We start from the raw sequence: 17,642 nt of genomic DNA, 5'->3' as shown, positions 1-17,642 counted from the left end.
ACAAAATCGAGACCTGAGGGTGTGGCTGTCATCATGAAGAGAAAGCAGGTTTGCACAGAGCCAGAACGCTGTTGACAGCCACAATTCCTCCCCATTCCCTGCCTGCCCTTGTGTACCTGCCAGCAGTGTTTCAGGGGTGGCTTAAAGGGGCCTTGCCCCACCCCCAGGTTCTCCAGCTGCCACCCCAAATCAACAGAGGTAACCACTCAGAAGTCTGGCGGTCCCACCTGTGTCCCTGGTCCTGGGATGAGGTGGTGCCCCTGGGTGGTGGGAAAGGCTCTGCCTCAAATCAGGGATGTGAAGAATGCTGATGCCCTGGCCTTGCCCATTCCTTCCCTCTGGGCCTCTTCATCTGTAATATAAGGTGGTCCCATGGTTGAGTCTTTGAGGGAGCTCTGACTGGGATGGAGTCCCAGGTAGGGACAGGAGGCCGTGAGGCGGAGGGTGAGGGCCAGGCCACATGTCCCGTGGGACCCAGCTGCATGAGTGGAGGAGGGGTTCGGGCTCATGCCAGGCCAGTGGGGCCCCTGCTCCTAACTGTAGCCAACTCTAGTCCTAGCCTCCATGCTCCATTCCTAAGTTTGTGCTCTATCCACTCCCTGGAGACCAAAGAGGATGGCAGAGGTCAGAAGGGGCAGAGCCCACGGGCTGGGGAGGCCAGAAGCCTTCTTGGAGGGGGTGTAAGGTGTGCACATGGGCTTGAGCCTGGGAATGCCGATGTTTGCGTATGTATAGATGGGGCCTCAGAACAGGACTCTGGTTTTATTTTTTTGCTCATCATTTCCTTCACTCGTTTATTTATCCACTTCACGCACATGGAGCTCTCGGTGTGTCACACTCACTGTGTGTCAGGCCTGGGCACTAAGACAAATCCCCATCTGGCCTCTGCCCATTGAGAGTGTGCCTTCTGAAAGTTTTAGTGCAGTGCTTCTCAAACTCGGCATTATTGATAGTTTGGGCCAGATAACTTTTGTTGTGGGGGCTGTCCTATGTACCATAGAATGTTTTTAGCAGTATCTCACCAAGTTGTGACAACCAAAACTGTCTCTAGACATTGGCAGATACCCCTGGGGTGCAGGTCACCCCTGCTGAGAATCACTGGTCTAATGCTACCAATCTGCACACAGGTGGCACAGATAAGCCTGTGAGGTGGGTACAGTGACTCATGTTACAGATGGAGGCTCCAAGCACAATCCCTTCCTCCCAGGCACAGCAAGTCAGCAGCCACCAGGACCCTAGCTGTGGTCTGTCTGCCAAGCTAAGTCGCTTTCCTCCCTTTTCTGCTTCTCCCACTCACCCTAGCTGGATGGAGGGGCAGGGCCTAAAGAGAAGGCAGCCAGAAGCTGGCTGATAACTGGACCCACCAGGAGCCTGAAGAAAGGGCTGGGTGGTAGGGATGACAGTCATGGAACTTCGTTTCTCACGAGTGTCCAGAAGGGAGCAGGGAAAGCAGTCTGTTTCACAGATGAGTGAAGTGGCACACGGGGGCCTGTTCTACCCCAGGACAGGGAGATTGCTGCTCCACAGAAGCCTGCAATGCCCGCTAGGGTTGCTGTTAGGCCTCTTGCACAGTGCTGACTTAGAGACAGGCAGCGGGGGAGAGAATGGCCTCCGTGTGGCCTGAGCTAGGCTTAGGGTGGAGACTGGACTTCTGCTTCCCAGCCACAAGCAGTCACCTGCACCTGGAAGGAAAGCTGCATGGTTCTTTGTAAATAATTGCCCTTCAAAGATGATGAAGCGCACGGCACAAAACCTCAAATTACTCGATTTTGAGGACAGCAGCAGGTTTCAGTTTAATGATGTATTATTTAGCTTTGCTATAGTAACAAACTGCTTACTACTACAACAACATTTATTTCTAGTTCACGTTACGATCGACTCTACAGGCCAGTTGCTTCAGCTCTGCTCCACGTGTCTTGCCATTCTGGTACCCAGGCTGATGGAAGAGCCCCTACCTGGGAAATATGTTCACGACAGAAGGAAAAGCACATGAACTTACCAACCTTCTGTCTGGACATGTCCACCCACATCCCTCTGCATCCCCTGGTGGGTGGAGTAGGTACTGCAAGACATCACAGGGCTGCAGGTGAGGCCATGTACTACCCTCTAGGGAGCAGGAGGCAAATGGCTATAGACAAACATACAACCTATGACAATGACTCAACTGCAAAGGTTTTTAAGAGGCGCAAGATCCTAAAATCTGAACACTGAAGGGGAACAAGTCTGTCACAGTTCTCCCTACCATACAGGTCAGAAAAACTGGTCAACTTTTTAGGGGTTTTGGACCCATTGATAGGTCTTTACAGGTGCAGAAACAGGAACTGGCTTTCCTGACCCCATCTCACTCCAAGGGTCTACCGTCCCCATACAGCAAGCCTCTCTGCTCATGAAATACCTGCAGGCTGGAGTCTCTAAGCTTGAATGCCTTAAAATTACTCGCGTGGTTTGAGAGAGAGCTTCTCTGAGGCTGCCAACACCACTAAGGTCCAGAACCATGGCACTGGATCCTGAGCCTGTGTCTACAGGTCAGTACTTCCTCAGGTCAGTTCCTGTGGTAATGGTAAGATGGTCCCTTCAGGGAATGGAGGCTGATGGTAACACAGCTCACAGTGACTCCAAGGATGCCATGACCAAGGTACAATTTTGTGTCAACAGAGGAGAGTAGAGACCAGCTGGAACTTGGCACTGAGCAAAGAGGATGTAGTTCAGGGAAGTCAGCAGCTCTTCCCCCACCATGATGCATGGAAGGACTGTCCCCAGGGTGGCAGAAATAAAGTGTTGGGTTCAGATGATTCCAGGCAGAGGAGAGTGAGGGATGAGATCCAGGGGCCTGGCTCAGTCACTTTACCTGATGCACCTTTTTCCCCCGGACGTAATTCTTAGAAAAACCAGAGGCTCCTACACAGACCAAAAATGCTGGTATCAGGGCTTTTACAAAGTACCTGCAGTGAACACAACAGAAGAGAAGGGTTAATTGAACTGCAATCTTAATCACCCATGCACCTTCCCAACAACATTCAAGGTGAACCTTTGGGTGTGAGTCAACATTAAAATGCAAGTTTAGCACATTTATTCGTTTGGTTGTTTACATATCTGGCAAATTAGCATGACCCTCTCCCTCTTACAACCTAGCCAGAACCTTTGGACCAGTCCTCTAGCATCATGCATGCCTGTGGCTAAACATCAAATAAGACTATAAGAGCAAACTTTCATTCATTCAAATTCATTCATTCACTCACTCAACAGTGTGTGCCCAGGGTAAGTTGGGCTCTGTGCTGAAATGAGATTAGAAAACAAGGGGCGCCTAGGTGGCTCAGTCAGTTGAGCGTCTGACTCTTGATTTCAGCTCAGGGCATCATCTCACAGTTTGTGGGATCGAGCCCCACATCAGGCTCTGCACTAACAGCACAGAGCCTGCTTGGGATTCTCTCTCTCCCTGCCCGGCCTCATGCTCTCTGTCTCGAAATAGTCAAAAACAAAAACCATCCCATGCTCAAGTTCTGAAGGGAGAGAGAGAAATAGTTAATGACAGCAAGACAATCACAGAAGCATTTGTGAGATACAGCATTAACCCAAAGGGCATGATGCCCTCTATAGGAAAGGGGAATCAGGAAAAGCTTCCTGGAAGATGCTGTGTCCATGTGTACTTTAATTTAGAAAAGGGGTAGTTGTGATGGGACATGGGGGAGCAAACGTCAGGAGGTGCAGGTCACCACAGCATTTGCTGTTGTTGGGGCATAAAGCAAGCAGAGTGGGGCAGGTTAGAGAGGTGGGCAAGGCCTCGGCCTCCCAGACTGAGGGGTATTAGCATTACCCAATGTGCTTGGATCTGGACAGAGGGGTCTATATATTTTGGCTCACCCGGTTCAACGTCTGAAATTACTCAAAACCTATCCTGGGTAGCCTCTTGCCTATGCCAATCATTTAAAAAGTAAACATTTCCAACAGCATTTACATTTTCTAAGAAGCATGAGATTGGCTTTCCTTTACAGATCTGCTTTGTTTAGCTTTTTTGGAGATGGGGAGAGAGCGGACCTCAGGCCTTTAAAGAAATGTGGTAATGGGCACCTGGGTAGCTCAGTCATTTAAGCATCCAACTCTACCTCAGCTCTGGCCTTGATCTCAGGGTCGTTGAGTTCAAGCCCCACACTCCGTGCTAAGTGTGAAGCCCATTTAAAGAAATTTGTGGTAGTAATTTGCTAATAATGGAAAAAAGGAATAGCTCAAAAATTGTCTATGGACTGGAAGAGAGATTTAACATCAAAAAACAAAAATAAAAACAAAAACACCACTTGCCAAGAGAAGTCATATCATTATCTGAAGAAATCTTCACCTGCCAACCCAAAGCAGAAACATCAAGACCAGCCAGATCCCCACTACTGAGTTAGTCACCACATTACCAATTCTTACCCAGTTTGCCTCTGAAATCTCTCTACAATCCACCCCTTACCTCCTGCCTCACCATCAAATAGTACATATGATCTGTACACTACTCTGTTTTACCTAAACATCCCCTGTGGCTCCATGCACCACGATCAGGATAAAGTATGTTCTGGAACAGAGCATTCAAGGCCTTCATGCATGGCTCCAACCCAGCTTTCCAGCCTCTTTCTCAGCACACCCAACCACCCTCATGTCCAACACAGTGGGCTTCTTTAGCCTAAATGCAAGACATTTGCTTTGCTCAAAGCTTAGGGAAAAATAGTCCAAGAGTCAATTCTCAAATCTACCCAGGGGATTCCCTCATAGTCCAGAACACCCTAAAGCTGAACAAACAGAAGCCAAATCCAACTGGCTGCCACAGCTACTAACAAAGACGCACTTACAACAAGACTGCCCTTTACAGTTTACAAAACTACTGTGACTCCTACTCTCTTGCTGGCTCTCAAGTACCTGAGACAAATGTAGGCAAGAATTATCAGCCCCAGTCTAAAGATGAGGAAACCTCCTCAGGGAGGAAGTATGTGCTTACAGTCCCACAGCTCGTAAATGATGGTGTCTTGACTTGAAGAACCAATGTTCTTTTCCATATAACAGTATCAGGGGACACGGGCACAATTAGGAAAAGAGCGCCAACCCTGCTGTTTTCAGGTACAAAAGCCAGGCAGCTTGTCCCTTCTCAGACCAGCACCATTCGCTTCTCCCAGTCTGAGGGTGTCCTGGCTGCGGTGTAATGAGCAGAGTCACACTGAAGCCTATTTGGCCAATGACCTGAACCAGTCTCCATGGCTGCCATCTCAGTTTTATGTCCAGGGCAGTAGGGAAAGCAGTACAAGGCAATTAGCAGTGCAATGAGAACCTGGCTGTATCCCTGGGATGGTGCCTAACCTTCCCTGGTCTACTCAGCCTCATGAAGGTGGCTCACCTGGGGTGCTGCAGCACGTGCAACAGGGTGCTCTTGAGAGGCACCCGGTAGAGTTCTGTCCCACCATCATCCTCAAAGTAGATCTGCAAGAAGAATAAAGGTGCAGGAATCAGACACAGAGGGCCTCAGCAGCACTAGACATGTTGAGGCCAAGTCTAGTGAAAAGCTAAAGAGAAGGCAACTGTTATTAGTTGAATGACTCTTCTATAGAGTTGTGGAATGTAAAGCACTCAGTCTTTGCCCATAACACCAAGAAAGATATTACCGGATCCACTTTTTTCCAAAGACAGAACCAAGGATCAGGGGAGAAAAATGATTCATTAACAACACTCAGCTAGTAAACAAACCAAGATTCAAGGCCAGGCCTGTGAGCCTTTGCTTCCCTAGCAATCAGTCCTAGACCTCTTAGATATGGGGGAAAAAAGGCACAGTAGCCCAAAGCAGGGGAACAGCCCGAGGAGGATGAGGAGGATGAGAAGGATGTCCACACGGGACGGCCCTGTGCAGGTGTCAAAGCCCACAGAGGGTTAGGAAGATGTCTGCATAGGAGGGCTGGCAGGGAGTGAGGGAGTGACGGGCTGGCTGGGAGTGAGCCCAGCCAGTGGAGGGCAAGCTTGCTGGGAGCTGGCCAGCCTAACCCAGGTGATAAGGGCTACCTTTTAGGACAGCTGTCCAAGATGAGGTGTCAGAGCCCATGTGGGATGAGAAGGGTGTCCTGGGGACAGCTGAGATGGGGTGTCACAATCAGAACTAATGTATCAAACTAATTTCCTGATATTGGTGGTTGGTTGGGATTATGAAGGAAAATATCCTTGTCTGTAGGGAAATGATGCTTAAGTATTTAGGGGCAATGGGGCATCAGTTGGCATCTTACTCTCAAATGGTTAGAAGACAAAATCTTTGTACCCTAAGCTGTGATTTAAAAAAATAATGAGCCAAGACGGCAGAAGAACATGGAAGTTGTTTTTGCATCTCGCATCCATGAAATACAGCCAGATCAACACTAAACCATCCTGCACACCTAGAAAACTGATTTTAGAATTAACACAACAATCTGCACAACCTGAACCACAGAACTCAGCAGGTACATGGCACAGAAAGGTTAACTGGGGGAGAGAGAAGCCACGGAGGACAGGGAGCTATTTTTGCTTGTGGTAAGAGGACGGAGACAGAGGGAGAGTATGGGAAAAGCACCTCCCACTCCCCACCCCCAAAAAAAGCAGCTGGAGAGAAAGTGGAAAGAGCTGCAGGGACTGAACTAAAAAGAGAAAAAAGGAGGGAGTTTAAATTCTACTAAGACTCTATATAAACAGGGGGAGCACAGAGTCTCAAAGTCCGCAGCTTGATACCTGACAGTGCTCTGGTGGGAAGGGCAAATCCCCAGAGGCAGAGTGAGGCCCGGGGGTCCTTGGGCCAGCAGACCCCGGAGAACAACCACATTTGCTGGTGCTGGAACAAAGTCGTTAAGGGTGAAGCCCGGTGCCAGATATGTATTGCGATTTTCCATAATCCCTGAAATGCTGCTGCTGCTACATGATTGCGTGAACATTTTCTGGGGCGGGCCGGCACCCAGACGCAGTCTCTTGGCATTAGCAGCACAGTCCCATGAACATTCCTGGGGGCGGGCACCTGGCCCTTGCTCAGTGAGACCCTCTTGCAGAGGGGCAGAACAGGTCAAAGCCGCAGTCCCTCAGAAATAAGGGGTCAGGGAAAACAGCTGCATCTGAGATAAAACTCAGGAGGGAGGTGTTGCCTGGGGCTTGGTCATGGACAGTATAAAAGCAGGGAGTGGACGGAAGCCCATGACAAAGGTCAGGTGCACAATTGATGATTGGGGAGAACAGAGTTCCGATACTAGAGACAGGGTAGCTGCCTTTCACCCCTCCCACACATGCACATACCTACAAGCACCACAACAATCCACCCCAGTAAGCTAAACAGCGACATCTAGTGGGGAACAGAACCATTACCCTAAGCCCCGCCCAACTGGGCCAACCTTACTCTTCAGGAACACTACAAGTGTGTCTGCCTGCTTAGTTTATGGACTATAAATTGCTTCATAGTTTGACTTCTAGGGGAAAATGATGTAATTTCAATAGTATTTCAGTCTGTTCATTGGTCCATCTATTCAATTTTCTTTTTTCCTTTTTGTTTCTTTTTCTTGAATAAAGAGAAAAAATTTATTATTTTCAATTTTTATTGAAAATATTTTCTTTTAATTTTTTTCTACTATATTTTTTACGTTTTTGTAAATTTTTCAAATTCTATTTTACTTATTTCATTTTTTTCTATTTCACTGTATTCATTTTTTTCAAATTTTCAAACGTTTCCTTTTTTTTTTTCTTTTTTCCCCTTTTTCCCTTTTTTCTGTAATCTTTCAACAACCAGACTGAAACACACCTAGGATCTAGCATCATTTATTTGAATTTGTGTGTGTGTGTGTTGTTTTTAATTTTTTAATTATAATTTTTTTGACCTTATTAATTCCTTTTCTGCCATCAAAATGACAAAAAGAAGGAATTCACCCCAAAAGAAAGAGGAGGAAGAAATGACAGCCAGGGACTTAACACAGATACAAGCAAGATGTCTGAACCAGAATGTAGAATCATGATAATAAGAATACTAGGGGTCGAAAATAGATTAGAATCCCTTTCTGGGGTGATAAAAGAAGTAAAAGCCAGTCAGGATGAAATAAAAAATGTTGTAACTGAGCTGCAATCTCAAATCGATGCCACAGTGGCAAGGATGGATGAGGCAGAGCAGTGAATTAGTGATACAGAGGACAAATTTATGGACAATGAAGCAGAAAAAAAGTGGGAGACTAAGGCAAAAGTGCATGATTTAAGAATTAGAGAAATCAGTGACTCATTAAAAAGGAACAACATCACAATCATAGGGCTCCCAGAAGAGGAAGAGAGAGAAATAGGGGTAGAAGGGTTATGTGAAAAAATCATAGCAGTAAACTTCCTTAACATGGGGAAAGACACAGACATCAAAATCCAGAAAGCACAGAGGAATCCCATTAGATTCAACAAAAACCAACCATCAACTGGCATATCACAGTCAAATTCACAAAATACTCAGGCAAGAGAAGAATCATGAAAGCAGCAAGGAAAAAACAGTCCTTAACCTACAAGGGAAGACAGATCAGGTTTGCAACAGACCTATCCAGAGAAACTTGGCAGTCCAGAAAGGAGTGGCAGGATATATTCAAGGTGCTGAATCAGAAAAATATGCAGCCAAGAACTCTTTATCCACCGAGGCTGTCATTCCAAATAGAAGGAGAGATTGAAAGTTTCCCAGACAAACAAAAATTAAATGAGTTTATGACCACTAAACCAGCCCTGCAAGAAATTTTAAGGGGAACTCTCTGAGGGGAGAAAAGATGGGTGGGGGTGTGGGGGAGACCAAAAGCAACAAAGACTAGAAGGGACCAGAGAACATCACCAGAAACTCCCACTCTACAAGAAACATAATGGCAATAAATTCATACCTTTCAGTACTCACTCTAAATGTCAATGGGCCTGTCTCCCTTCTCCACCAGGAAAAAATAAAATAAATGTCAATGGACTAAATGCTCCAATCAAAAGACATAGGGTAAAAGAATGGATAAGAAAACAAGAACCATCTATATGCTGTTTACAAGAGACCCACTTTAGACCTAAAGATACCTTCAGATTGAAAGTAAAGGGATGGAGAACCATCTATCATGCTAATGGTCGACAAAAGAAGTACCCATACATACATCGGACGATCTACACTTTAAAAAAAAGACTGTAACAAGAGATGAAGAAGGGCATTCTATCATAATTAAGGGTTCTTCCACCAAAAAGACCCAACAATTGTAAACATTTGTGCCAAATGTAGAAGCACCCAAATATATAAATCAATCACAAACATAAACGCACTGATAATAATACCATAATAGTGGGGGACTTCAACACCCCACCTACAGCAGTAGATCATCTAAACAGAAAATCAAGGGGCGCCTGGGTGGCGCAGTCGGTTAAGCGTCCGACTTCAGCCAGGTCACGATCTCGTGGTCCGTGAGTTCGAGCCCCGCATCAGGCTCTGGGCTGATGGCTCAGAGCCTAGAGCCTGGAGCCTGTTTCCGATTCTGTGTCTCCCTCTCTCTCTGCCCCTCCCCCGTTCATGCTCTGTCTCTCTCTGTCCCAAAAATAAATAAACGTTGAAAAAAAAAATTTTTTTTTTTTAAAATAAATAAAATAAACAGAAAATCAACAAGGAAACAATGTCATTGAATGACACACTGGACCAGATGGACTTAACAGATATATTCAGAATATTTTATCTTAAAGCAGTGGACTACACATTCTTCTCCAGTGCACATGGAATTCTCCAGAATGGATCACATTCTGGGACACAAATCAGCCCTCAACAATTACAAAAAGACTGAGATCATACCGTGCACATTTTTAGACCACAACGCTGTGAAACTCAAAATCAACCACAAAAAAAAATTTGGAAAGATAACAAATATTGGAGACTACAGAACATCCTACTAAAGAATGAATGGGCTAACCAAGAAGTTAAAGAGGAAATTAAAAAGTACATGGAAACCAATGAAAATGAAAACACCACAGCCCAAAACCTCTGGGATGCAACAATGGCAGTCATATGAGGGAAGTGTATAGCAATCCAGGCCTTCCTAGAGAAGGAAGAAAGCTCTCAGATACACAACCTAACCTTACACCTTAAAGAGCTAGAAAAAGAACAGCAAATAAAACCCAAAGCCAGCAGAAGACAGGAAATAATAAAGGTTAGAGCAGAAATTAATGCTATCAAAACCAAAAACAGAACTGATCAATGAAACCAGAAGCTGTTTCTTTGAAAGAATTAACAAAACTGATAAACCACTAGCCAGTCTGATCAAAGAGAAAAAGGCCCCAAATAAATAAAATCAAGAATGAAAGAGGAGAGATCATAACCAACACAGGAGAAATAAAAACAATAAGAGAATATTATGAGCAATTATATGCCAATAAAATGGGCAATCTGGAAGAAATGGACAAATTCCCAGAAACATATACACTACCAAAACTGAAACAGGAAGAAATAGAAAATCTGAACAGACCCATAACCAGTAAAGAAATTAAATTAGTAATCAAAAATCACCCAAAAAGCAAGTCCAGGGCCAGATGGCCTTCCAGGGGTATTCTACCAAACATTTAAGGAAGAGTTAACACCTATTCTCTTGAAGCTGCTCCAAAAAATAGAAATGGAAGGAAAACTTCCAAACTCTTTCTATGAAGCCAACATTACCTTGATTCCAAAACCAGACAAAGACCCCACTAAAAAGGAGAACTATAAACCAATTTCCCTGATGAACATGGATGCAAAAATCCTCAACAAGATATTAGCCAATTGGATCCAACAATACATTAAAAAAATTATTCACCACGACCAAGTGGGATTTATACCTGGGATGTAGCGCTGGTTCAATATCCACAAAACAATCAATGTGACTCATCACGTCAATAAAAGGACAAGAACCACATGATCCTCTCAATAGATGCAGAAAAAGCATTTGACAAAATACAGCATTCTTTCTTAATTAAAATCCCTCAAGAAAGCAGGGATAGAAGGATCATACCTTGAGATCATAAAAGTCATAATATGAGAGACCCAATGCCAATATCATCCTCAGTGGGGAAAAACTGAGAGCTTTCCCCCTGAGATCAGGAACAAGACAGGGATATCCAATCTTGCCACTGTTATTCAACATAGTATCAGAAGTCTTAGCCTCAGCAGTCAGACAACACAAAGAAATAAAAGGCATCCAAATTGGCCGGGAGGAGGTCAAACTTTCACTCTTCGCAGATGACATGACACTCTATATGGAAATCCCAAAAGATTCCACCAAAAAAACTGCTAGAACTGATTCATGAATTCAACAAAGTTGCAGGCTATAAAATCAATGCATAGAAATGGGTTGCATTTCTATACACCAACAATGAAGCAACAGAAAGAGAAATCAAGGAATCGATCCCGTTTACAATTGCACCAAAACCCATAAAATACCTAGGAATAAATCTAACACCAAAGAGGTAAAAAATCTATACACTGAAAACTATAGAAAGCTTATGAAAGAAATTGAAGAAGACATAAAAAAAATGGAAAAATATTCCATGTTCCTGGATAGGAAGAACAAATATGTTAAAATGTCAATACCCAAAGCAATCTACATATTCAATGCAATACCTACCAAAATAATACCAGCATTCTTCACAGAGCTAGGACAAACAATCCTAAAATGTGTATGGAACCAGAAAATACCCCGAACAGCCAAAGCAATCTTGAAAAAGAAAACTAAAGCAGGAGGTATCACAATCCTGGACTTCAAGCTGTATTACAAAGTTATAATCATCAAGATAGTACAGTACTGGCACAAAAACAGACACACAGATCAATGGAATAGAGAATCCAGAAATGGACCCACAAATGTATGGCCAACTAATCTTTGACCAAGCAGGAAAGAATATCCAATGGAATAATGACAGTCTCTTCAGCAAGTGGTGCTGGGAAAACTGGACAGCGACATGCAGAAAAATGAACCTGGACCACTTTCTCACACCATACACAAAAATAAACTCAAAATGGATCAAGGACCTAAATATAAGACAGGAAGCCATAAAAATCCTCAAGGAGAAAGCAGGCAAAAACTTCTTTGACCTTGGCTGCAGCAACTTCTTACTCAACACGTCTCCGGAGGCAAGGGAAACAAAAGCAAAAATGAACTATTGGCACCTCATCAAAATAAAAAGCTTCTGCACAGCGAAGCAAACAATCAGCAAAACTAAAAGGCAACCGACAGAATGGGAGAAGATATTTGCAAATGACATATCAGATAAAGGGTTAGTATCCAAAATCTATAAAGAACTTATCAAACTCAACACCCAAAAAACAAATAATCCAATGAAGAAATGGGCAAGAGACATGAATAGACACTTCTCCAAAGAGGACATCCAGATGGCCAGTCAACATATGAAAAAATGCTCCACATCACTCATCATCAGGGAAATACAAATCAAAACCACAATGAGATACTACCTCACACCTGTCAGAATGGCTAACATTAACAACTCAGGCAACAACAGATGTCGGAGAGGATGCAGAGAGAGAGGATCTCTTTTGCACTGCTGGTGGGAATGCAAACTGGTGCAGCTACTCTGGAAAACAATATGGAGGTTCCTCAAAAAAATTAAAAATAGAACTAGGCTACAACCCAGCAATCGCACTACAAGGTATTTATCCAAGGGCTACAGGTATGCTGTTTTGAAGGGACACATGCACCCCTTTACATGTGCACCCTTTATATTTATATTAGTTGGCCAGTGTTTATAGCAGCACTATCAACAATAGCCAAAGTATGGAAAGAGCCCAAATGTCCATCGATGGATGAATGGATAAAGTGTGGTGTGTGTGTGTGTGTGTGTGTGTGTGTGTGTGTGTATGGAGTACCCTGGCAGTACTACTCAGCAATCAAAAAGAATGAAATCTTGCCATTTGCAACTATGTGGACGGAACTAGAGGGTATTATGCTAAGTGAAATTAGCGAGTCAGAGAAAGACAAATATCATATGACTTCACCCATATGAGGACTTTAAGAGACAAAACAGATGAACATAAGGGAAGGGAAACAAAAATAATATAAAAACAGGGAGGGAGACAAAACAGAAGAGACTCATAAATATGGAGAACTGAGGGTTGTTGGAGGGGTTGTTGGAGGGGGGATGGGCTAAATGGGTAAGGGGCAGTAAGGAATCTACTCTAGGAATCATTGTTGCACTATATGCTAGCTAACTTGGATGTAAATTAAAAAATACACATATACACACTCAAAAAATAATAAAAAAATAAAACAAAAATAATAAAAAGGTCTCAACAATGGAGTATTATTCAACCTTAAAAAGGAAAGAAATTCTGACACAGGGTACAATATGGATGAACCCTGAAGACATTATGCTAATGAAATAAGCCAGACAGAAAAAGACAAATAGTGTATGGTTCTACTTATAGAAGGTTCCTAGAGTAGTCACATTCATAGAAAGAGAAAGTAGAATGGTGGTTGCCAGGGGCTGGAGGAGAAAATAGTTACTGTTTAACAGGTCCAATGTTTCAGTTTGGGATGATGAAATGAAGATGGATGGTGGGGATGGTTGCACAACCATGTAAATTAAATGTACTTCATGCTACAAAAGTATGCGTTGGTTCAAATAATGAATTTTATGTTCTGTATAATTTGACACAATTTTTTCTAAAGGCAGTAAAAACCTACCCCCCCCTCCCAAAATCCCATATAGGAACAAGGTAAAACATCTCTTACCTCTAAATTATTAGGGCAGTATTTTTGCTCTAAGTCCCAAGAGGGTGTTTCACCAAACATCACCATCAGATGATCAATAAACCTAAGGATATAACATGTACTTTCTGGGTATCAGTAACTCATGATCTATTTTCCTACATCACAGGCCCTGGACACCCATACATAGAGGTATCAAAAATGTATAAAATATGAAATGCAGGCCCAAGCCATTCTGATCCCAAGCCATCTGGCTTAAGCCAAAATGTGTATGTGTATCACTCGTCCTTTTTTTTTTTTCCCCAAGTTTATTCATTCATTTTTGAGAAAAAACGAGTACGTGAAGGAGGGAAAGAGAAAGAGGGAGAGAGAGAATCCCAAGCAGACTCCATGCTGTCAGCACGGAGCCTGACTTGGGGCTTGAACCCACAAACCAACCGCAAGATTATGATCTGAGCCGAAATCAAGAGTTGGCCACTTAACCAACTAAGCCACCCAGGCAGCCCTCACTTATCCTATTAGATGACAGTAATTTTCTTTAAACTAACTCAGGGTTAACAACATACCTTACATTTAGCTGCATTCTAAGCATTAACCCTATGAAATCACATGTTAAAACTGCTAGTTATATTTTTCCTAATACACACTTCAGTTACCATGCATATACTATCTACAATGACTTCCTATCTCACCAGAGATACACACTTCAGTTACCATGCATATACTATCTACAATGACTTCCTATCTCACCAGAGATATGTATTAGGGCTTGGCAAACTCTTCTGTGCTCTGCTTGTTAGCCCAGTCTAGACAACAGTGCGACCTGTGTCTGTCACTACAAAGCTAGTTATAGTTAGTGAAGGGAGAAATGAGCTCCAGGATAGAGAGATTATGACAAACCAGACTGTTAACCCTCTAAACTATACTCGGACCTCCTCAACCAAAAATTTCCTCTGCCGAGACAGCAGGGAAAGAGCACGCAAGCAAGAACAAAGGGCTCTTGGGCAAGTAAATACCTGGAGTCCTCGTGAAAAGCAGCGATGAAGTCCGACTGGGTGTGCTCTGGGTACAGAAAGAGCACGGGCCAGCTTAACCTGCCCTGCTCATCTACACTCAGCCTGGCTCCATAGCGGTTCTCCGAGCTGAGCCGATCCAGGGAAAGCTCACCTAGATCTTCTGAGTCTGAATCTTCATCCTCACTGGTAGCTTCAGAGACTAGCTTGATGTTCCTAGCCTGGATTAAAAACATAAAAACACACACACAAACCTTATCGTGTGGAAGGATCCAAGACCATTTCAATAACAGGGAAACCATCAAACTGTGAGCTTCCTGAGGGCCAGCTCTACACAGGATTCATCTTCATTACCCCTGAGGCTTGGCACAGCAGGGAGAACTCACCTTGACCAGGTGCTGGACCACATGCTGGACCCTGTGTCACAGAGACAAGCTAGATATGGTTCCTGCCCTCAAGACCCTGCTTGTGGTCTAGTGGGCACAGAGCTATGGAAATAAGTACAATATAAGGTAAGAAGTGGAGTTGCAGAAATGCAGACCATCAATAATTAATTTAGCCTGGGGGCTGGAGATGACTGGGGTATGCTGGGTCCTGAGCAATGACTATGAAAGGCAGAGAAGTTGGGCAGGGGCTGCGGGGAGGATAGGTCATTCCACCCCAAGGAACAGCATATATAAAGGCACAGAAAAGATCAAGAGCAGGCATATACAAAAATGGTAAGTGTGTTGGTTTAGCTAGGACATAGAATACTAAAAATAATGCACACTGACTTAATCTTGGCTGTCTCGTGGAAATAAAGATAAATCAAAGGTCTGAACAGAAGAGTTGCCTCTTTATGTATGTGTGTGGAGGCTAGCACACGCAGGGAAAGTTACATGCGATCCAAGTTACTTTTAGTATCTCCTACATCAGGGGTTGGCAAACTTTTCCTTAAAGGATCAGACAGAAATATTTTAGGCTTTCTGAGCCAAATGGTCTCTGTTGAAATTACCTACTCAACTCTGCCACTGTAGTGTGAAAACAGCCATATGTGACACATAAACAAATAGGCAGGGATGTGATCCACTGGTTGCAGTCTGCTGACCCCAGTTTTAAACCATTGGTAAAATATGGTTCTGTGTATACAACTGTTAGAGCAATTCTTATGAACACTGAAGCTTAAGATGCAGGGTCAGACTAAAGGAGAGAGTCGAAATCAGGTCTGTATACAAATGTCTGGGCATTGCAATATTCTACATTTTATTTTAAAATATGACCACATCCCTCACTATGGATGATTAGCTGGAGAATCTAGAGTATTACATTCTGTTAACAGGTATTAGCAGATTGCTTGTTGTGGGGGAGGGACTAGTGGAGTGCATCTTAGTATGAGGGTCTCAAAGTCAGTAAGTAACTTTATTTTTTTTTTTTAACATTTATTTATTTTTGAGAGACAGAGACAGAGCATGAGTAGGGGAGGGGCAGAGAGAAAGGGAGACACAGAATTCGAAGCAGGCTCCAGGCTCTGAGCTGTCAGCACAGAGCCCAACGTGGGGCTCGAACTCACGAACCACGAGATCATGACCTGAGCTGAAGTCGGACGCTCAACAGACTGAGCCACCCAGGCGCCCCAAGTAAGTAACTTTAATGGTGCATAATTTAACTCAACAAAAAATGAAACCAAGGGCCTACTCCACAATCTCATGGCGGGTATCCTCTCCCTTGTGAAGACCAAGCAAGCCAAACCTCTACAGGTGCCTTGCTAGGTATCCAGGTGAAAACATGGTTTGGCTCAGACTACATCCATTTAAAATGCAGGGAAGAAAGGACAGGGTCAAATCTTTTTGTTATAAAGGAGCAGCTTCCTAAAAATTCAGACTCTCTCAGGATGCAATGGCTCAGAGCAAGGACCTGGCTCTGATACACATCAGCTGTGCAAGGTTTCTTCAGCTCTGAGACAAGATCATCATCTAGCAAAGCAGCAGATGGAAGATCTATCTCAAAAGGCTACTGTGAAGATTAAATACTGCTTAACCCATAGCAACTATTCAGTATAGATTACCTGAGATCAACACATGTACACAAGCAGGAGAGCTGACTGACCTCGGGGGATGGGACTCCAGAGCCCCTTCACCACACTGCTTCACCAAAGCAGAAAGAAAATGAACAAATTCAGGTAAAGCATCCCAAGAAAGGTTCCCAATAAGCTTGAGGATCAGTGGATTTAGCAAGACCATACGGGCCTGACGTTTGAGCACTCACCTTGACGGCCTGGAGTAAAGCCTTATTATGATTCTGCTCCTTCTTTTCTTTCATCTTTGCTTTTCTTATATCCCTCTGTTCAGTTCTCTAAAAATGAAATTGAGATCCATCATCTTAGGGAACTTGCTTCCTCTTCTGTTACCCCAGCCTGCTTCTTAATTATGATCTTTGGTATGTATCCAACCCAGGCTCCTGTGTCAAGCAATACCAGCGGCCTGATTCAGTTCAATAAACATTTCACAAGCACACATCTGGGGTGCCTGGCTGGCTCAGTTAAGCATCTGACTCCTGGATTTCAGCTCAGGTCATATCTCACAGTTCATGAGTTCAAGCGCCACACTGGGCTCTGCACTGATAGTGTGGAGCCTGCTTAGGATTCTCTCTCTCCCTCTCTAAATTAATTAATTAGCTAATTAATTAAACTTTAAAAGCACATGTCTAGGTGCTTAGAATTCTTTAAAAATGTGAAAACATCCTTAGTTCACAGAATGTATAAGAACTGGCCAAAGGCTGGATTTGGCTAGTTTGCTGACCTCTGACCTAAAATATAGTACCAACCATACCTCAGCCTCCCCACAAAAGCCCCACAAAGGCTAACAATGGCTGGTAACTCTTGTCCATTCCTTCTCCAATCCAGTCTGCCAACAGAGCTGCAAAACTCCTTTCTGCTGTTAGGAAGTTTGGTTACACTATCCAG

General features: G+C 43.8%; 1 protein-coding gene across 1 annotated transcript in view; it reads right to left on the bottom strand.

The window, feature by feature from the left end:
• Nucleotides 1-1,767: 1,767 nt before the first annotated feature.
• Nucleotides 1,768-17,642, bottom strand: part of TTC4 (tetratricopeptide repeat domain 4) — a 31,883-nt gene continuing 16,008 nt past the window's right edge. The window contains exons 6-10 of the mRNA XM_043575076.1: nucleotides 16,946-17,032; nucleotides 14,705-14,922; nucleotides 13,713-13,794; nucleotides 5,366-5,448; nucleotides 1,768-2,942 (exon numbers count right to left, since the gene is read on the bottom strand). Of these exons, the coding sequence (XP_043431011.1) occupies nucleotides 2,840-2,942; nucleotides 5,366-5,448; nucleotides 13,713-13,794; nucleotides 14,705-14,922; nucleotides 16,946-17,032 (573 nt within the window). The 3' untranslated portion in view covers nucleotides 1,768-2,839. The remainder of the gene's footprint in view (nucleotides 2,943-5,365; nucleotides 5,449-13,712; nucleotides 13,795-14,704; nucleotides 14,923-16,945; nucleotides 17,033-17,642) is intronic.

Source organism: Prionailurus bengalensis, chromosome C1, assembly GCF_016509475.1.
Source record: "Prionailurus bengalensis isolate Pbe53 chromosome C1, Fcat_Pben_1.1_paternal_pri, whole genome shotgun sequence".
Lineage (NCBI taxonomy): Eukaryota > Metazoa > Chordata > Mammalia > Carnivora > Felidae > Prionailurus > Prionailurus bengalensis.
The sequence above is the reverse complement of the archived record's forward strand: the minus strand, read 5'-3'. Positions and strand labels throughout refer to the sequence as shown.